The sequence below is a fragment of the Symphalangus syndactylus genome, chromosome 18 (assembly GCF_028878055.3).
Source record: "Symphalangus syndactylus isolate Jambi chromosome 18, NHGRI_mSymSyn1-v2.1_pri, whole genome shotgun sequence".
In the NCBI taxonomy this organism is placed as follows: Eukaryota; Metazoa; Chordata; class Mammalia; order Primates; family Hylobatidae; genus Symphalangus; species Symphalangus syndactylus.
In genome coordinates, this window is record NC_072440.2 from 59,047,260 (window position 1) to 59,069,354 (window position 22,095).

The 22,095-nt window shown below is 39.6% G+C and overlaps 1 protein-coding gene across 5 annotated transcripts in view; it reads left to right on the forward strand.

Moving 5' to 3' along the window:
• TTC28 (tetratricopeptide repeat domain 28) overlaps positions 1-22,095 on the forward strand; it is a 755,749-nt gene that overhangs the window by 542,163 nt on the left and 191,491 nt on the right. For all 5 annotated transcript variants that reach the window (XM_055252441.2, XM_055252442.2, XM_063623363.1 and 2 more), the window contains one exon: positions 3,188-3,695. In XM_055252441.2, the coding sequence (XP_055108416.2) occupies positions 3,188-3,695 (508 nt within the window). The remainder of the gene's footprint in view (positions 1-3,187; positions 3,696-22,095) is intronic.

Here is a 22,095-nt window from a genome sequence, read left to right on the forward strand (position 1 = left end):
CTTCTGCTAGCTTTTGAATGTGTTTGCTCTTGCCTCGCCAGTTCTTTTAATTGTGATGATAGGGTATCAATTTTAGATCTTTCCTGCTTTCTCTTGTGGGCATAAGTGCTGTAAATTTCCCTCTTCACACTGCTTTGAATGTGTCCCAGAGATTCTGGTAGGTTGTGTCTTTGTTCTCATTGGTTTCAAAGAACATCTTTATTTCTGCCTTCATTTCTTTATGTATGTACCCAGTAGTCATTCAGGAGCAGGTTGTTCAGTTTCCATGTAGTTGAGCGGTTTTGAGTGAGTTTCTTAATCTTGAGTTCTAGTTTGATTGCACTGTGGTCTGAGAGACAGTTTGTTATAATTTCTGTTCTTTTACATTTGCTGAGGAGTGCTTTACTTCCAATTATGTGGTCAATTTTGGAATAGGTGTGGTGTGGTCTTGAAAAGAATGTATATTCTGTTGATTTCGGGTGGAGAGTTCTGTAGATGTCTATTAGGTCTGCTTGGTGCAGAGCTGAGTTCAATTCCTGGATATCTTTGTTAACTTTCTGTCTTGTTGATCTGTCTAATGTTGACAGTGGGGTGTTAAAGTCTCCCATTTTTATTGAGTGGGAGTCTAAGTCTCTTTGTAGGCCACTAAGGACTTGCTTTATGAATCTGGGTGCTCCTGTATTGGGTGCATATATATTTAGGATAGTTAGCTCTTCTTGTTGAATTGATCCCTTTACCATTATGTAATGGCCTTCTTTGTCTCTTTTGATCTTTGTTGGTTTAAGGTCTGTTTTATGTGAGACTAGGATTGCAACCCCTCCCTTTTTTTGTTTTCCATTTGCTTGGTAGATCTTCCTCCATCCCTTTATTTTGAGTCTATGTGTGTCTCTGCACATGATATGGGTTTCCTGAATACAGCACACTGATGGATCTTGACTCTTTATCCAATTTGCCAGTTTGTGTCTTTTAATTGGAGCATTCAGCCCATTTACATTTAAGGTTAATATTGTTATGTGTGTATTTGATCCTGTCATTATGATGTTAGCTGGTTATTTTGCTCGTTAGTTGATGCAGTTTCTTCCTAGCCTCAATAGTCTTTACAATTTGGCATGTTTTTGCAGTGGCTGTTACTGGTTGTTCCTTTCCATGTTTAGTACTTCCTTCAGGAGCTCTTTTAGGGCAGGCCTGGTGGTGACAAAATCACTCAGCGTTCGCTTCTCTGTAAAGTATTTTATTTCTCCTTCACTTATGAAGCTTAGTTTGGCTGGATATGAAATTCTGGGTTGAAAATTCTTTTCTTTCAGAATGTTGAATATTGGCCCCCACTCTGTTCTGGCTTGTAGAGTTTCTGCTGAGAGATCAGCTGTTAGTCTGATGGGCTTCCCTTTGTGGATAACCGACCTTTCTCTCTGGCTGCCCTTAACATTTTTTCCTTCATTTCAACTTTGGTGAATCTCACAATTATGTGTCTTGGAGTTGCTCTTCTCAAGGAGTATCTTTGTGGTGTTCTCTGTATTTCCTGAATCTGAATGTTGGCCTGCCTTGCTAGATTGGGTAAGTTCTCCTGGATAATATCCTGCAGAGTGTTTTCCAACTTGGTTCCATTCTCCCTGTCACTTTCAGGTACACCAATCAGATGTAGATTTGGTCTTTTCACATAGTCCCGTATTTCTTGGAGGCTTTGTTCATTTCTTTTTATTCTTTTTTCTCTAAACTTCTCTTCTCACTTCATTTCATTCATTTTGTCTTCCATAGCGGATACCCTTTCTTCCAGTTGATCGCATTGGCTACTGAGGCTTGTGCATTTCTCACGTAGTTCTTGTGCCTTGGTTTTCAGCTCCATCAGGTCCTTTAAGGACTTCTCTGCATTGTTTATTCTAGTTAGCCATTCGTCCAATTTTTTCAAGGTTTTTAACTTCTTTGCCATGGGTTCGAACTTTCTCTTTTAGCTTGGAGTAGTTTGATCTTCTGAAGCCTTCTTCTCTCAACTCGTCAAAGTCATTCTCTGTCCGGCTTTGTTCCGTTGCTGGTGAGGAGCTGCGTTCCTTTGGAGGAGGAGGGGCACTCTGATTTTCAGAGTTTCCTGTTTTTCTGCTCTGTTTTTTCCCCATCTTGGTGGTTTTATCTACCTTTGGTCTTTGATGATGGTGACGTACAGATGGGTTTTTGTTGTGGATGTCCTTTCTGTTTGTTAGTTTTCCTTCTAACAGTCAGGACCCTCAGTGCAGGTCTGTTGGAGTTTGCTGGAGTTCCACTCCGGACCCTGTTTGCCTGGGTATCAGCAGCTGAGGCTGCAGAACAGCGGATATTGGTGAACAGCAAATGTTGCTGCCTCATCGTTCCTCTGGAAGTTTTGTCTCAGAGGAGTACCCGGTCGTGTGAGGTGTCAGTCCTCCTCTACTTGGGGGTGCCTCCCAGTTAGGCTACTTGGGGGTCAGGGACCCACTTGAAGAGGCAGTCTGCCTGTTCTCAAATCTCCAGCTGTGTGCTGGGAGAACCACTACTCTCTTCAAATCTGTCAGACAGGGACATTTAAGTCTGCAGAGGTTACTGCTGCCTTTTGTTTGTCTGTGCCCTGCCCCCAGAGGTGGAGCCTACAGAGGCAGTCAGGCCTCCTTTAGGTATGGTGGGCTCCACCCAGTTCGAGCTTCCCGGCTGCTTTGTTTACCTACTCAAGCCTTGGCAATGGCGGGCACCCCTCCCCCAGCCTCGCTTCTGCTTTGCAGTTTCATCTCAGACTGCTGTGCTAGCAATGAGAGGCTCTGTGGGCATAGGACCCTCCGAGCCAGGTGCGGGATAGAATCTCTCGGTGTGCGGTTTGTTAAGCCAATTGGAAAAGCGCAGTATTAGGGTGGGAGTGACCCGATTTTCTAGGTGCTGTCTGTCACCCCTTTCTTTGACTAGGAAGGAGAATTCCCTGACCCCTTGCACTTCCTGGGTGAGGCGATGCCTCGCCCTGCTTTGGCTCATGCATGGTGCACTGCACCCACTGTCCTGCACCCACTGTCCGGCACTCCCCAGTGAGATGAACCTGGTACCTCAGTTGGAAATGCAGAAATCACCCGTCTTCTGCATTGCTCATGCTGGGAGCTGTAGACTGAAGCTGTTCCTATTCGGCCATCTTGCAACCTGTAAAATTTTATCTGCCAAAACATACAAAACCATTTTGATGTGTTTTCATTTCTCCACTTTATCCTTTTCTCTCCAGGCCGCTTCATCAGCCTTGAGCAGTCTGGGCCACGTGTACACAGCCATTGGAGACTACCCCAATGCACTAGCCAGTCACAAACAGTGTGTTCTTCTTGCCAAGCAATCCAAAGATGAACTTTCTGAAGCCCGAGAACTTGGCAACATGGGAGCTGTGTATATTGCCATGGGTGACTTTGAGAATGCTGTGCAGTGCCATGAGCAGCATCTGAAGATAGCCAAGGACCTGGGGAACAAGCGAGAAGAGGCCCGGGCCTATAGCAACCTGGGCAGTGCTTATCACTACCGGAGGAACTTTGACAAGGCCATGTCTTACCACAACTATGTCCTGGAGCTGGCACAGGAGTTGATGGAGAAGGCTATTGAGATGCGGGCCTATGCTGGACTAGGCCATGCTGCCAGGTGCATGCAGGATTTGGAGAGAGCTAAACAATACCATGAGCAACAGCTGGGCATTGCTGAGGATCTCAAGGACCGGGCTGCAGAGGGGCGAGCATCCTCCAATCTGGGTAAGAACAGGGTTGCTTGTAAGAGCCCAGGTCAAAGTCATGAGCTGGAAATAGCTGGAATAGATCACTATCTTTTATAGGAATCTGTGTGTTTATATTTAAAAGAATATCCTTATTGTGTGTGCTCTTTTCTTTTCCTTTTCTTTTTGAGACAGGGTCTTCGTCTGTCACTGAGGATGGAGTACACAGGCCAAGGATGGTGTGGCACAACCACACCTCACTGCAGTGATCTTCCCACCTCAGCCTCCCGAGTAGCTGAGATGACAGGCACACGCCACTACACCTGGCTATTTTTTACATTTTTTTGTAGAGACAGGCGTCTTCTTATGTTGCCCAGGCTGGTCTCGAACTCCTGGGGTTAAGCAATCCTCCCACCTCGGCCTTCCAAAGTGCTACAATTACAGGCATAAGCCACCGTGCCTGGCCTTTTTCTTTAGATATATTTCCTTGGAGCCTGCCTTCTCTAAATCACACAATTCTTCCTGTCATCATAGTGCTGTAAGGATTAGAATTCTGAAATACTGGAAAAACAAAACATCCCAACCTTTTAATGTGTAGAGAGAGAAGAGCAACCAGATTTATCTAATTAGAGAGAAGAGGCATGAAATGATGATACAGGCTATGTTTGGTTTAAATGAAAGAGAAGCTGCTAAGCAGTCATCAATAGATGAGAACGTGAAAGGATTTTTGCTTACAGGGATTTCTTTACTTGGTGAATTAACCCCACAGGAAATGCATTTTTTCCTCAAAATTATGTGTATCCAAAGAATAATATTGATAGTTTTAATGTAAATGCAAAATTATTTTTGTGAAAGATCTATGTAAAGATGATAGATTCACATTCACTGTTTTGATAGTACTTGGTTACAATTAAAACATTTATAATTTGGGGGAATTTATATATAGTGGTAAGAGACAAGTAATTGGTAACTGGCAATTTTTTAGAAGATATTATTTTATCCCTGTATTCAAACAGATATGGGTACATAATGAATGGAAGGTGTGTTTGGAAGTATGAGCTAAACTTATCCCTGTGCCTGGAACCACATAGTTTGTTCTTTGCCCATAGGGATTCAGGACGAGGAGAGGACAAAGAGAAGGTGACCTTATTGCTACGCTTATCAGATATGAGTAGCAGCAGAGTGTAAAACTTAGCCACCTTCCTTCCCTCCCTCCCTTCCTTCCTTCCTCTTTCTTCCTTCTTAACTTTCTTCCTTCCCCTCCCTCCCTCCCTCCTTCCCTCCATTCCTCCCTTCCTTCTTCCTTTCCTGTCCTGTCCTGTCCTTTTTCTTGTCCTCTTTCCTTTCCTCTTTCCTTTTGTCTTTCCCCTCCCCTCCCCTCCCCTCCCCTCCCCTCCCCTCTCCTCCCCTCTCCTCTCCTCTCTCCTCTCCTCTCTTCTCCTCTCCTTTCCTTCCTTTTCTTTCTTTCTTGAGACAGGTTCTCCATCTGTTAACCTTGGCCAGAGTACAGTGGTGCAATCATGGCTCACTGCAGCCTCAAACTCCTGGGCAAAAGTGATCCTCCAACCTCAGCCTCCTGAGTAGCTAGAACCATAGGTGCAGTGCATGCCACCTCGACCAGCTAATTTCTGTCTTTCTTTGTAGAATCATGGTCTCACTATGTTGCCCAAGCTGGTCTGAAACTCTTGGGCTCAAGCAACCTGCCCATGGTGGGCGTCAGCCCCCATGCCCAGCTAATTTTCATTTGTTGTTTTGTTGTTGCAGTGAGGCCTTGTTATGTTCCTCAGGCTAGTCTCGAACTCCTGGCCTCAAACGATCCTCCCACCTTGGCCTCCAGAGTGTTGGGATGATAGGCATGAGCCACTGCACTTGGTGATTCTTTGTTTTTTATAATACAAGCATTTACAGATACAAAATTTTCTCTAAACACTGCTTGACCTGCATCCCACAATTTTTTGTGTATTATGTTCACTTTCATTGAGTTTTTAAAATCTTCTGAGTTGATTTGTGATTTCTCTTTGACTCATGAAGTGTTTAATATAAAAATATTTGGGGTTTTTCCCTGAGAGAAAATCAGCAGTGATCTCCTCATGGCTGAGTTGAAAGATTTTTGACATTACTAAATTTCTCTAATCAGTATCAGTAGTTGACATGCTCTGCTAATTTTTCTGTGAAATTCTCTTCTCTCTAGGTTTCTGTGAAACACCACTGTCCTGATTTTCTTCCTGGCTGCTCCTTCTGTATCTTCTGCATTGGCTTTTCATGCTCCCTTCAAAAAATAAACAATTTTTTAAAGTTCAAAAGTGGCACTTAGTTTTGTAAAAAATTCTTACTATATAAAAATGTATAAAATAGAAAAAGGAGGCTCACCCCCTCACATTAATATCATCCCTTGTCCCACTCCTCAGAGTCAACTACTGTTAATAATTTGGTTATAATCTTTCCAGACCTTTTTTTACTATATACATAAACACATGTCAGTGCAATCATATATGTAAATATATACATGTGTGTATAGATTGTGTTCCCTTTTCAAATCTTGGATTGTAACATACATACTTTTCTGAAGCTGCCTTTTTTACTCTGCCTCCTCTCCTAGGCTTCCCTCTATCTCATTATTCAGATATCCTACATTATTTTAATGGCTCCTTTCCATTGTATTGCCACTTGTTAAATGTGGGAATTGTCATATTTTGTTCCTTGATTCTTTTCTGTTATTTCTTTGTATATGTCCTTTTATCATTTTTACCCCCAACCTTTTAAAAAAAATTTCTGTGGGTACATAGTAGGTATATATATTTGTGGGGTACATGAGATATTTTGATACAGGCATGCAATGTGAAATAATCATATGGAGAATGGGGTATCCATCTCACAAGCATTTATTCTTTGTGTTACAAACAATCCAATTACACTTTTTAGTTATTTTCAAATGTACAATTAAGTTTCCATTGACTATAGTTATCCTGTTGTGCTATCAAATAGTAGGTCTTCTTCATCCTTTCTATCTTTTGGTACCCATTAGCCATTCCCACCTCTCCCTGCAGTGCCCCCACTACCCTTCCCAGCCTCTGGTAACCATCCTTCTATTATTTATGTCCATGACTCAATTGTTTTGATTTTTAGATCCCACAAATAAGTGAGAACATGCAATGTTTGTCTGACTGTGCTTGGCTTATTTCACTTGACATGACGACCATCAATGTTGTTGCAAATGACAGGATCTCATTCTTTTTCTATGGCTGAATAGTACTCCATTGTGTATATGCACCACATTTTCTTCATCTGTTCATCCGTTGATGGACACTTACATTGCTTCCAAAGCTTAGCTATTGTGAACAATGCTGCAAAAAATGGAAATAGAGATATCTCTTCAACATACTGATTTCCTTTCTTGTGGGTATATACCAAGCAGTGGGATTGCTGAATCATATGGTAGCTCTATTTTTTTTTTTTGAGACAGAGTCTCACTTTGACACCCAGGCTGGAATGCAGTGGCATGATCTCAGCTCACTGCAACCTCTGCCTCCTGGGTTCAAGCGATTTTCCTGCCTTAGCCTCCTGGGTAGCTGAGACTACAGGCTCATGCCACCACGCCCAGCTAATTTTTGTATTTTTTAGTAGAGATGGGGTTTCACCATATTGGCCAGGCTGGTATCGAATTCCTGACCTCGTGATCCGCCTGCCTCGGCCTCCCAGAGTGCTGGGATTACAGGCATAGCCACCACGCCCGGCCAGTAGCTCTATTTTTAGTTTTTTTTTTTATTAACCTCCAAACTGTTCTCCATAGTGGTTGTACTAATTTACATTCCCATCAACAGTGTGCTATAGGGTTCCCTTTTCTCCACATCCTTGCCAGCATTTGTTATTGCCTGTCCTTTGGATATAAGCCACTTTAGCTGGAGTGAGATGATATCTCATTGTAGTTTTGGTTTGCGTTTCTGTGGTGATCAGATCTTATGCCTGTTTGCCATTTATGTGTCTTCTTTTGAGAAATGTCTATTCAAATCTTTTGCCCATTTTTAAATCAGATTATTAGATTTTTTTCCTGTAGAGTTGTTTGAGGGCCTTATATATTCTGGTTATTAATCCCTTGTCAGATGGGTAGTTTGCAAATATTTTCTCCCATTCTGTGGGTTGTCTCTTCACTTTGTTGACGGTATCCTTTGCTGTTCAAAAACTTTTTAACTTGATATGATCCCACTTGTCCATTTTTGCTTTTGTTGCCTGTGCTCATGGGGTATTGCTCAAGAAATTTTTGCCCAGACCAATATCCTGGAGATTTTCTCCAATGTTTTCTTATAGTACTTTCATAGTTTGAGGTCATAGATTTAAAGTCTTTAACCAATTTTGATGTGATTTTTAGATATGGCAAGAGATAGGGGTCTAGTTTCATTCTTCTGCATATGGATATCCAGTTTTCCCAGCACCATTTATTGAAGAGACTGTCTTTTCCCAGTGTATGTTCTTGGCACCTTTGTCAAAAATGAGTTCACTGTTGGTGTGTGGATTTGTTTCTGGGTTCTCTATTCTGTTCCATTGGTCTATGTGTCTGTTTTTATACCATTACATGCTGCTTTGGTTACTATAGCTTTGTAGTATAATTTGAAATCAGGTAATGTGATTCTTCCAGTTTTCTTATTTTTCCTTAGGACAGCTTTGGCTATTCTGGGTCTTTTGTGGTTTCCTGTAAATTTTAGGATTGTTTTTTCTATTTCTGTGAAGAATGTCATTGGTATTTTGATATGGATTGCATTGAATCTATAGATTGCTTTGGGTAGTATGGACATTTTAAAAATAATGATTCTTCCAGTCCATGAATGTGGAACATTTTTCCAGTTTTTGGTGTCCTCCTCAGTTTCTTTCATGATGAGTGTTTTGTAGTTTTCATTATAGAGATAGTTCACTTCTTTGGTTAATTCCTAGGCATTTAATTTTACATATGGCTATTGTAAATGGGATTACTTTCTTATTTCTTTTTTAGATTATTAACTGTTGGCATATAGAAATGCTGCTGATTTTTGTATGTTGATTTTGTATCCTGCAACTTTGTGGACTTTATCAGTTGTAGTGGTTTTTTTTGATGGAGTCTTTAGATTTTTCCAAGTATGATATCATGTCATCTGCAAACAAGGATGATTTGATTTCTTCCACTTTAGTTTGGATGTCCTAAATTTCTTTCTCTTGTCTGACTGCTCTAGCTAGGACCTCCAGTACTATGTTGACTAACAGTGGTGAAAGTGGGCATCCTTGTCGTGCTCCAGATACTAGAGGAAAGGCTTTCAGATTCTCCCCATTTAAGTATGATACTAGCTGTGGATCTCTTGTATATGGCTTTTATTGTGTTGAAGTATATTCCTTCTATATCCCATTTTTTTGAGCATTTTTATGAAGAGATGTTGAACTTTATCAAATGCTTTTTCAGCATCAATTGAAATGGCCTTCATTCTGTTGATATGATGTATCACATTGATTGATTTGTATTTATTGAACCATCCTTGCATCTTTATGATAAATCCCACTAGGTCATGATGAATAATCTTTCTAATATATTGTTGAATTTGGTTTGCTAGTATTTTGTTGAGGATTTTGGTATAAACATTTATCAGGGATATCGGCCTGTAGTTTGATGTGTCTTTGGTTTTCGTATCAGGGTAATACTGGCCTCATAGAATGAATTTGGAAGTATTCTCTTCTCTGTTTCTTGGAACAGTTTGAGTAGGATTGGTATTAGTTCCTCTTTAAATTTTTGTTAGAATTCATCAATGAAGCCATCGGGTCCTGGGCTTTTCTTTACTGGGAGACTTTGTTACAGCTTTAATCTCATTACCTGTTGTCAGTCTGTTCAGGTTTTGGATTTCTTCATGGCTCAATCTTGGTAGGTTGTATGTGTCTAGGAATTTGTCCATTTCATCTAGATTTTCCAACTTAATTGGTGTATAGTTGCTCCTAGTAACCACTAATGATCCTTTGGATTTCTGCAGTATCAGTTGTAATGTCTCATTTTTCATTTCTGATTTTATTTATTTGTATCTTCTCTCTTTTTTTCTTAGTATGGCTAAAGGTTTGTCAATTTTGTTTAACTTTTCAAACAACCAACTTTTATTTCATTTATCTTTTGTATTTTCTTAATTTCAAATTAATTTTCTTTCTGCTCTGATCTTTATTTTTTTTCCTCTACTAATTTTGGGTTTGGTTTGCTGTCGCTTTCTAGTCCTTTAAGACGCATCATTAGATTGTTTATTTGAAGTTTTTCTTCCTTTTTGAGGTAGGCACTTATAGCTATAAATTTAATACTGCTTTTGCTGCATCCCATAGGTTTTGTACTCCCAACCTTTGATAACTGCTCCAGTATACAGTGTTTCCAACTCTATATTCACCAGCTCTGACTTCTTTCCTGCCTGAGCATCACTTTCACATTTCCAACTGCCTAGTAGATATTCCATCTCATTTTGATGTTGATCAGTTAAAGTTAGTGAGCCCATATGTGAAACATCCTTTTTTCTAGGTTAACTCCTAGCTTTCTTAATTCCCTTGAGAGCCCCACTCCTCTTGCCATCTGCCTTAGTGTCTTATTCCTGTATAACACATTACCATAAACTTAGTGGTTTAAAACAACACAAATTTACTCTCTTACAGCTCTGGAGGTCAGGAGTCTAAAATCAGCTTCGCTGGGCTAAAGTCAAGATATTGACAGTGCTAGTTCCTTTTTCAGAGTCCTGAGGAGAACGTATTTCTATGCCCCTGTCAGCTGCCATCTTCCTCCTTCAGGATACATCACTCCAGTCTCTACTTTTGTCATCACATCACCTTCTCTTCTGACCCTGACTTGCGTTTCTTCCAATAAAGACTGTTGTGATTACACCAGGCCCACCCGGATGGTCTAGGATAATTTCCCTTTCTCAAGATTCTTAACTTGCAAAGTCCCTTTTGCCATGTAAGATAACATTCACAGGTTCTGGAGATTAGGACATAGACACCTTGCAGGGGATGTCATTATTCAGCCTGCCATACCATCCTGACTTAGAACTCTGAAGTCATCATTTGATTTATTTTCTTGTTTTTCAGTTGACTCCCAACCTAACAGTTGCCAAATAAATTTTCTCATGAAGATTCTTTTTTTTATTATTGCCCCATCCTAGCTGCCCAGTCTGTTGCATCAACCTACTAGTTGAGTTTTCCTTATCGCCATTCCCTTCTTCCCATGTCTCTTCCATCTCACACATCAGTATTAGACTGATCTTCCTAAAGCTGTACTCAAGTCATTCATTGCCACATATTGTATGCCACATTATAGTTAGAGTCCTCACCCTAAATGAAGGCTGTCGTGATTACAGACATGTCTGATTTTCCATTTTTAAATTCCTCTACTTCTCTGTATATACCCTTTACCTAAAACTGAGGTGTTCCATTTTCACTGATCTCACCACATTGGCCATGTTTTCCTGCTTCGATAACATTTCCTTAAGCTTTCTTCCACATATAATTCCTGTATTCCTGTCTTGCTTGTCTAAACTTCACCCATCTTTTTAGGATTATCCCAAATACCATTCACTACTTGAAGCCTCTCTTAGTAACAATATAACTTCTTTAGTCTGAGCCCTAATAACACTTTTAAAATTCTCTTCTTATTCTATTTATATTTGACCATAAATTATAGGTAGTTGTGTACTTGTATAGTTACCTCTGCTGAATTGAAGTTCATTGGGACTATGAACTATGTTCTACTCTGTGGTTTCCATATCAGTGAGTATAACTCCTTACACAAAAATATTTGTGTGGTTAGATTGAATGAGTTAAAGCTTATATCAAGATGTTGTGCCACAGTGATTGGAGTAATTGGAAGATGGTCATGCCTTTGGAAAGAAATAGAAAAGCTAAAAGGGGCAACTAGTTAGGGAAAGCACATGATGTGTTTGATTCTGTATACTGGTATGTATTTCTTTCACTTAATGGAATGTGAGCAAATAGAACTGGAAACAAATGTTAAGATAACATCATCCTAATAACATCTATGAGATACATAGGAAAGCCAGCCAGGGAGACTGAATCAGGCTCACAGAGGGTCTGGGGAATCCAGGGAGAGCTCAGGGAGAAGAGAACTTCCACGATGTAGATGATGTAACATTTATATGAAAGAGGCCAAGGAAAATGAGATTTGAGTCACTAAGAAGGTTTTTGGACAATAGAAGCTTCCTGTGCACATGTAAAGGTGAAGTGGGTAGAACTTGTGGAGATGGAGAAAAAGAAAGAAGATAGAGATGACAAGAAGTCTTTGTTCTTTGGTGGTCAGCATGTACTAATATTTATTATTCACCTTTTATTTGTTTTATAATAAAATAATTAAAAATGATTTAAAGTCTTTAGATTTCTTATGAACAATAAAGTGTAGCCTAGCTATTTTCTATGCCTGTTCTCCTTGTGAAAATAATGTTAATATAAATTTTGGCTTAGAAAATGGCCATCTTCCAGGCGTGGTGGCTCACGCCTGTAATCACAGCACTTTCAGAAGCCAAGGTGGGTGGATCACAAGGTCAGGGGGTCGAGACCATCCTGGCTAACACGGTGAAACCCTGTCTGTACTAAAAATACGAAAAAAAAAAAATTAGCCGGGCGTGGCAGCGTGTGCCTGTAGTCCCAGCTACTCGGAGTCTGAGGCAGGAGAATGGCGTGAACCCGGGAGGCGGAGCTTGCAGTGAGCCGAGATCGCACCACTGCACTCCAGCCTGGGCGACAGAGCAAGACTCCGTCTCAAAAAAAAAAAAGAAAGAAAAGAAAAGAAAAAAAAACGGCCATCTTTTCTTTTATGTTCAAAACAACTGTAGTTGCATAACAATGATTCTATAGCCTCTGTTTTTTTGGTGGCCATCCTTCTCATTCTCATTTAGGCAGTTTGGAGTCAAACCTCAGATGTGCTGCAGAGTAGTTTACTAGACTGAAGGCTCAGTTAAAGTCCTCTCACGCTGAAAGCCATGAATCTTATTTACTGGGAAACCAGGCAGAATTACCTCTCGTCTCACTTTAGGATGAACTGCAGTTAGGAAAGTCAGTAGGCAGACAATGAGAATCATGACTCAGTTTCTCTTCTCTCTCTCTCTGATGAAGGCGACTTAGTATACACCTGCAATAGATACAAAGGTGAGTACATTTCAGGAGCCACTTCCCACACACATCAGTTTCAGGCCTGATCGCCTCTAGTATTGGGTCAAATACGAGAGGTAGAAGGTGCTTCCCACCAAGGCCTGAGGTCAGATACCTAATAATTCATATATGGAAAACAATCAGTTTAAAAACAACTGTCTCTTTTTAGTCAGAAAAACATTTTATATCTAGATAGTAACTTATTTGGGAAGAAAAGGGAAACAAGACTAGTGTTAGTTCATTTGTTCACCTGTTCATTCATTCTTTTGATCAACAAGTATTTGTTGAACATTAGTTATGTGGTAGATACTGTGGTATCTTTTAATGAGTAAAATCGACATATTAGTGTCTCCTACCCCCATAGAGCTTATGGTTTTTCATTCAACAAGTGATTATTGAAACCTACTCAGTATCACATGTTTATATTTATTTTCATATTTAATTCTTCTCAAAACCTATGAGGTTGAGAATACTATTGATTTTACATATGAGAAAAATCAAGGTCCATGTAAGTTTAAAAAAAAAAACAACTGAGTTTTTTTTTTTTAATTCCTTGAGTTTCTGGATACCCAAAGCATAAAAGGTTCATTAAGATCTCATAAAATGATGCTTGGACTCTTTTTCTCCTGTTTTCAAACCATCCTGGGAGTCATGTGTTGGAGTAAAAGTTTGGTAGCAATTGTGGTGGTTATGTATTATTCCTCGTATTTACAGTGCAGCAAAATGATAGTCACCAGAAATGGTGACTCTCAGCTGTTCTAAGTCAAGGGTTTAAGAAATATTACCTAAATTACTTTTATAAAATCATATTTGAACATTAAAATCTGGTAATCTGAATCAGAAAATTCTGGATTCCCAAGGTCAGGTGGAATAATGTTACATATTATCTATATAATACACATACATATCATACCTTAGCTATATTTTATTCCTAGAGTTTATGAATGAAATCATTACTGTGAACACACACGAAACCTAGTATCCTAAATAAATAAAAATTTAAAAAAAATTACTTTTGTAGGAGAAAAATTTTTCTATAATATAGCAATAACTCTCTTTAATGTTTTTTACATTTTAATTGTTATACATTGGATTTTCTTGCTATGGAAATCTATGGAAACCTGATGATATTTTATGGAATCTTTCTATGGAAAGAGGCCTAGCTTTATAGGTAAAATGTTTCTAATTATAGGTAGTCAGTACACTAACCAGATGTTTTCCTTTGGGATTCTCAGAATGATATATGGGGTCATATTCTAAATAACCTCTTAATATGTCAAAAGGTCTTTGAGACCTCACATAGAAGTGTATCCATGATATTTGTGTTTTATAGTACTTATTTGTTCTCACAGTAGCCCTAGGAGGTAAACCATTATTATTCTATTTTAGTGATGACGATTCAGAGATTTGTGACTCACCTGAGATTATAGAGTATGAGGGAGAGCCAGGATAAGACTTCAGTTCTTGGATTCCATGTCCACAGATCTTTCCACAAGAGAACATCCCCATTGTGGATCTGAGTGGGAGCCATGCTGGGATTACCTGGGCTAGGGCTAAAGGCCAAAGATGCTCCTTCTCCCTTCTTCCATCCACAAGAAGATGAAAAAGAGGAAGCACCACTAGACGAGTTATGGGCCACCCGGAAGCAGTGGTCCGTGTTCATGCCAAGGGAGAAGACAGCAAGCATTCCTAGAGGAATATATGCACCACCAGGAGGGAGCGGCCCTTTCTCCTCTTTTCCTAGAGAAGCTATTGTCTATTGATTACTTGCACTGAGCTAGGCACTTTGCAAACATTATTTCATTTAATTCTCACTACAAAGCTTTGTGGTAGGCATAAAAGTAAAGGTACTGGCCCAAATTCATACAGTTTATAAGCAGCAGAGGCAGGATCCAAATTCAGGTCTTCATGTTGTCTTTTGCTACAGCCTGCGGGCCCCCTCTGAGCCCCACACATTTATTGACCAGTTAGTTCTTCTACTTGAGAGGCATAGACAAGACTACACAAATTGTCAAAGTCTAATAATGCCCTTGATATAGGAAGCCAAACTGCATGCCTCAGCTTTTCATCTAAAGCAGTTCCTATTAAGGGCCATGAAAAGGGAAAATATAAATGTAAAAAATTGAGATGTCACAGGCCCTGAAACAGATTTTTCTAGGCATCTGAAAGAAAGGAACAGGAATGTCCTATCCCCATGTAAAAGGAGAAAAGAGAAATGGAGAATATCAACCAAAGCAGGAGATTTTTCTGACCAAGCACCAGAGGCCTCGCAGAAAATGATTCACACCCTCATTAAGGTTATGACATGCACATCCTGTGCTGTGCCTCACACCTATCAGTGCCTAATACATATTAATAATATTTATTCTCTCCTTTAGTTCAAGATTTGTCACCCAGCTTGTCTAGACATTGCTATTTAAAAGGAGCTGTGATTTGCTTACAGATACAGTGCATCTGTAAACATGTGAGCAGAGGAAGACGGGGCAGTAAATCTTGGTCAGAGCTGCACTTTGGACTGTTGCAAGAGAGGCTGCAAAACTGTTGCTGGAATAATGAAGTAGATGCTTGCTGCCAGGTCCCAGAGTTGTGTCTCCAGCAGGCAGAGTCTAGCAGTAAATTAGCTTATGTTTCAGCTTGGCAGTTGGCACTTGGTTCATTTGTAGATGCTAATTGTAATCTGATGTTATCAGCAGCAGGTAATTGAAATGGGCTTGATGAATTACTTAATTTCTTTTAATAGCTGAGTCTTCAAGAACTGAATAAAGAAGATAAGGTGATCAGGAGGAAAACACAACAGCTCTATCTTTCTAATTAGTGCTTGGAGGTTTTTTCTTCTTTACACAAATGATTATGAACATATGAAGCTGAATAGGTTTATGAGTCAAAAACCCCCATGGGGACTTTTCCCATTAGGCAGCCCAGTTCTGAGCATTGATAACACTTCTGTTAGGACTTCAGAAAGGAATATTTGAGTGATACTTTGGAGAATATTTATTTCTAAACACAATTTGGTTTTCCTAGACCTAGGTAGGCACTACTTCCTGGGGGTACTGCCACTTTGGTGCTAACCCTACCTTCAGCTGTTCTTTGGCCATGTTCTGTGAGCAGTGCTGCCTGGCACTATGCAGTGAACCTGGGAGCCTTGCAATGGTGTTAGTCATTGGCTCCTGAACCCACACCTGGCACTGGCACCTCCCACACCTGCCTGTCCCTAAATTTTTCCATCTGCAACAGCTCCTGTGTAGCCCTTTGCTTTGCCAGCAATGGTGAGTGCAGATGTGACCCTGGGTTCTGCCATCTGTGCTGAACACTGCACACTGGACCTATGCCATGTGACTGCACTGAGCTTTGGGGTCTTTCTTCTGGAATCATTTGGCTCTGCTTTTAGTCTTATGTTCATTCCTTAAGGAATCCATCTGTTTTGGGGTGACTTTAGAGGAATTTGCTTTTGAATTTTTTTTTGAGAAAATCATAATAACAGCAAAAATATAGAGCATCAGAATCAGATCTTTTAGGTAGACATTTGGAGGTGATTTAACAAACGATTATTCAGACACCTCTGTGGTTCTCCTTCATGAATTCTATTTGAAGATAATACTTAGAGGTGAAGATTCCAAGTTTCTAAGCCACCAACATGATTGTGGCAGTAAATGATGATAAAAGGAAGTATGTTTCATAGGCTCTGGTAATGTTCTGCTTCTTGATCTGAGTGGTAGGGTTACATAGCTGTCCTCAACTTTATGAAAATTTGTTGAGCTCTATGCTTATGATTTTATACCTTCCTGACAATATTTTATACTCTATTTAAAGGCTTAATTTTAAAAACACATTGCACTCTGGGGCAGAGTAGGATTGTAATCATATGCCTTTCTTTATTCTTTTTCCTTTTTAACTTTTAATTGACAAAGTATATATATTTATGGGATACGATGTGATATTTGATATATGTATACCTTGCAGAAAGATTAAATCAAGGCAGTTAACATTCATCAGCTCACCTACTTACCATTTTTTTGCTGGTGAGAACATTTAAAATCTACTCTTTTAGCAATTTTGAAATATACATTATTAACTACAGTCACCATGCTGTGCAACAGATCACTAAAATTTATTCCTCTTGTCTAACTGGAAATTTGCACCCTTTGATGAACATCTCCCTTCTCTGCATCCCCCACCTCCCACTGCCAGCCTCCAGTAACCACCATTCTATTGTTTGCTTCTGTTGTTATCATAGGAGATGATAGCTCCATGTGTGTTATTGCCCCTGAAGACCATCTGGTGGGACAAAATATGGAGGTGGAAGCCAATGATATTGATGATTCTGACCCTGCATTGGCCTAGGCTAATGTGTGTGTTCATGTCTTAAGTTTTTAACAAGTTTAACAAGTTTTTAGATTTCACATATATCACATAGTATTTGTCTTTCTGTGCCCGCCTAATTTCATTTAGAATAGCATTCCCTAGGTTCATCCATATTATCTTAAATGACAAAATTTTTTGTTTTGAAAACTGTTTAGTATTTCGTTGTGTATATATACCACATTTTTTTATCCACTCATCCATGATGGAAACTTAGGTTGATTCTGTATCTTGTTTATTGTGAATAATGCTTCAGTGAACATGGAAGTGCAGATATCTCCTCCACATACTGATCCCATTCATGCCTGTGGTTTTCACCATGGTGCACCAACTTTCCAAACCAGATCTGACTTCCAGCTAAAACATCTACTATTGTGTTACAATTTGCTACAATATTCCATACAGCAACATGCTGTACAGGTTTGTATCATAGGACCAATAGGCTACACCATATAGCCTAGGTGTGTAATAGGCTATATCATCTAGGTTTGTGTCAGTACACTTGATGATGTTTGTACAATGACAAAATCACGTAACAACACGTTTCTCAGTATGTATTCCTCATTGTTAAGTGACTCATTAATTACTGTGTATGTCTTGAATGATGAAGGATGGTGAGAGCTAAGAACTATGGGAAATGCTAGGACTTACAACTAGAGTCTAAAGTTCAAATAATTACCCATATCTTTCATATTTACTATGTTCATCTATTTGTGCCTTACTACTTTCATTAAGTCTAGATATCATTCTTGCTGCTTCTGACCCCAGAGACCAGGGAGACTAGTTCTGGGAGCAATGGCAATTTCTGTACATTTTATATTATACCTTGCCATTCTCATTGGTGTAAACAATACCTAAAATTCTTTAATACTCTAAAAAGCCGAAATTCTGATTTTTTCCATGGAAAGAGAATGTATATAGAATCTAGAACTAGATTTTTTTTTTTTTTTTGAGACAGAGTCTCATTCTGTCTCCCAGGCTGAAGTGCAGTGACACAATCTCGGTTCATGCCATTTTCCTGCCTCAGCCTCCTGAGTAGGTGGGACTGCAGGTGCCCGCCACCGCACCCGGCTAATTTTTTGTATTTTTAGTAGAGATGGGGTTTCACCATGCTAGCCAGGATGGTCTTGATCTCCTGACTTTGTGATCCGCCCACCTTGGCCTCCCAAAGTGCTGGGATTACAGGTGTGAGCCACTGCACCCAGCCTAGAACCTCATTCTTAAAGCCTTTTACGTGAACCAGAAATATAATGAACTTGAGAAATAGTTAAACTAGCAGGCAGTGATTAAGTTTTATGATACCATTTTAATTTTACTCCTTACAGTTAGTAGGAAGACTGAATTGAGCAGAATTTTCTCCCTCCTTTACATGGTCCTTTGCCCTATAGCTAAATGAGAGTCTGATTAGCAGGCTAACTAAATAATATATTAACCTTTTTGGATCTTCATCCAAGAAGTTTACAAAGCATGATTAAAATGAGATCTTTTGTGCAGGTTTGAAGAACCCTAATATTTATGACTTTTGGACAAGAAAATCACTAGGATATCACACTGTTTCTTCTTTTAAGTACATGAACTTAATAGTCTATTCTCCTCTGCATTTAACATCTAGTCTTGGGAAACTAATGCAGTTCCACTTTTCTAGATATTCAAATAATAGCTTCCATTGAGAATATATGAAAAGGCCTTTGTGATCTCTCCAACACACCTTTGAAGTGGCTTAGAAGTCACAATAATAATAATAAAGGAATGACACGTATTGAATGCCTCCAGTATGTGAACACTATACTTGGTGTAGCTTCTTATGCAGCGATTCATTATTTAATTTAATAATTCAGAAAGATAGGGCTTATTATTCCGTTTAGAAATCAAAAACCCAAAGAACAGAGAGGTTAACTTGTCAAAGATCTCATAGTAAGTGTGTGGCAGAGCTGGGGTGTGAGCACAGAGCGGTCAGAATCAAAAGTCAGTGCTCTTTATGTTACACCACCTCTCTAAAGAAAATGGCTAAAATTATTGAGAAAAGAGATAAAGCTCTAGCATTTCTAAGTGAGTAGGACAATGTGACATTGTAACTGGAAATTGAGCATTTCTCTTTACTCACAGCTTATTTTCATCCTCATTCACTCATCCCTATTTCATAACGGCTGTACTTAAGCACACATACAGACCTAATGCAAGGTGAAAACGTGGCTGCTCATACTGTGCCACCTGAAGTCTCCCCTCTTTTCCAGCATGAAATCCACAAGAGACGCAAGTGTTTAAGACTCTTCAGCATAATTAGTAATTTCATGGTAACTTCAAAAAGTAGCTTTTTTACTGAGAACCAGTTTCTGCATGTTGTTCCAGAAATTCTTCTTAAGGCTGTCTCTGACACAGCAGAAAATACATTTGTTGAATTAGATGAAAGCTGGAATGCAACTTTTGATTCATATTGCTGACTAAGCCTGTTCTCAACTTGACTTTCAAATAGCTCCTGAATACAGGCTCTCAGTTTTCAACAGATTTCTGAAAGTGGTCCTTTATGCCATCCTACTGAAGAGTTAAGTTACTCTGGGAGTGAATGCTTTCATTTTCTAGTAAAAATTGCATTGGTGCCATTTAAAATGTTTCCAAGAGCAATTAAAAAGTGAAGTAAATGCTTTGTTGTTATGTGCCCAACATGCTTGTAAAGCAAGCCCTCATCAGAACAGCCCCAGCGGCAAGAAAAAAAAAAAAAAAAAAAAAAGTAATGGATTTGTGTTCTTGAGCCAGATTGTCAGAGCTGGCCACTTATTTGAAACAATGGTTATTCTGTAATTGTGTTTCCCTGATTCAAATGGAAGGTTCCACCAATCCATTATCTAATCCCGAATAAGACAAAGACAGCTTATAACATGGCCCAGCTGTTGGAGTGCTCTAGAGGGAGATATAATATGCTCTGTGACTCAGTAAACAGAAGGTAATGGACTAAAAGTTATCAAGCCCTTCACAACAAGGAGATCTGGAGTTTAACCAGAAATTTCAGACTGTCAACCTTGACAAAACAGATGGCATTCTCCAGTTCGTGACACCATCCAGCGAGCTGGCATGTCTGCCTTGACAACTTCTGGTACTTCTTAAATGCCTGATGGAGAAAGACATCCTCTTTGTTTCAGTTCGTCAGTGAAGAACTCACACAACTGTGCATGGGACAGAGGGAATAAGAAGCACCTATGTGCTAAATCTTTTACTAAACGTTTTCATGATCGCTCTCCCCTATGGCTCTGGTATTCTGCGTAAACATCCTATTGGACTGTTCTTTTCCCTTCTTCTTGTAGCAGAGAAATTACTGGATTTCAGTGCTGATTTCTCTCCATTTTGATTACCAAGAAGCCTGTATACAAATATTTTGCCTACAAGCCAATGTTAGGGGCTTTTACAGTGTTGTTATATAGCTAGGGTGACCTTATCATTTATCACTGGGACAGTCCCACACACCACTGGGATAGCCCCACATACCACTGGGATATAGAATCCCCCTACATGTAGCATTCTGTGAGGAACTTGAGCTTTGAGTCAGATGGCCTGGCTTTAGATCCTAACTATGCCTCTTTCTGGCTTCCTGAGCCTGGACAAGATGCTTAGCTGATTTCTGCCTCAGTTTCTTCATCCTCCCCAAATAGGGACAATTATAGCACCCATCTCATGAGATGGCTGTGAGGATTGAATGAGTTAGTATGTATAAAGCCCTTAGAACAATGACACATAATAAACACTCAAAACTGTTGTAATCATTATTATCATTGTAGTTTGTATCATATGTGGAAAGAGTATATCATTTGTTCACACAAAACCAAGTGCTAAAAGAAAGGTGAAAATGCTGCTGAAATACATAACATTTCTTATCCTTCACAAAATTCTGATCCCTTGAAAGTTGCAGGTGGTTATCAGGGGCTAGAAGTACATGTTGTTACTTGATGTCTTCATCTCTTGCTGACAAACTCTCCATTATGACTGGCTGACATTTTTTCTGACAAGACATTTCAAATGAAAGAGATCCATAAAATAATCCAAATGAAAACACTGACCAGGAGAAACCCACCCCGGATTCTAACTCTGCCCCCACCGTTCATTGATCTTGGAGTAAGGCAATCAGTTGTAGGTACCAACAAGGAGAGACTCAAGTAGGTGGTATATCTAACGTTTATTGGTGCCAAGATGGCTGAAGTAGGAGTTAGACATTCAAGCGGTCTAACGTGAGCTCTTACCTTTTGCATGACCCTGAACAAGTTATGTTACTTTCCTGGGCCTCAGTTTTGTGATGTGTAAAAAAGGGGAACAATAATAATATATTTGCTTCTCACAAGATCATTAGACTCAAATGAAAGTGTGATTGTGAAAATGCTTTAATGACTAGAGCCATATTAATATGACTTTAAGGAGTACCTAGAAGTTAGTGTCGGTTTTTGTTTTGTTTTTTTCCCTGTAAGGTAAAGGTAATCATGTGGCAAGAGCTTTAAGGAGATTATTTTTCTGTGATGCCACAGGAAGTGATGGAAAGTGTGGCTTCAAAGTGAGGTGACCTTGGGCTCAACTTATTTCACAGCTATGTACCTTTGCATTACTTAACCTTTCTGACCATCAGGTTCCTCCCAGCTTCACAGGATTGTTGTGAGGAAACAACCCTTCCTTTAAGAAGCTTTTTCAAATCCAAACCAGTGCTTCTCTGTACCTTGCAGTGCTTTGTGCCCAGATGGTGAGGCACACCCTTCGCATGTTCCCCTGCAGTGGTCAGCTTGCTTGTCTGTCTCCCCGTTAAGGTTGTAAGCCTCCGAAGAGGCTATGCTACAGGCTCCCCATTTGATGCATTTGTATTCCTAGTGCTTAGCTCTCAGCTTGTTAATCTTTGATGCCATGTAAATTGACAAGTAGTGCTTAGCACATAGCAAGCCCTCAGTAAATGGTACTGCTGTTATTAC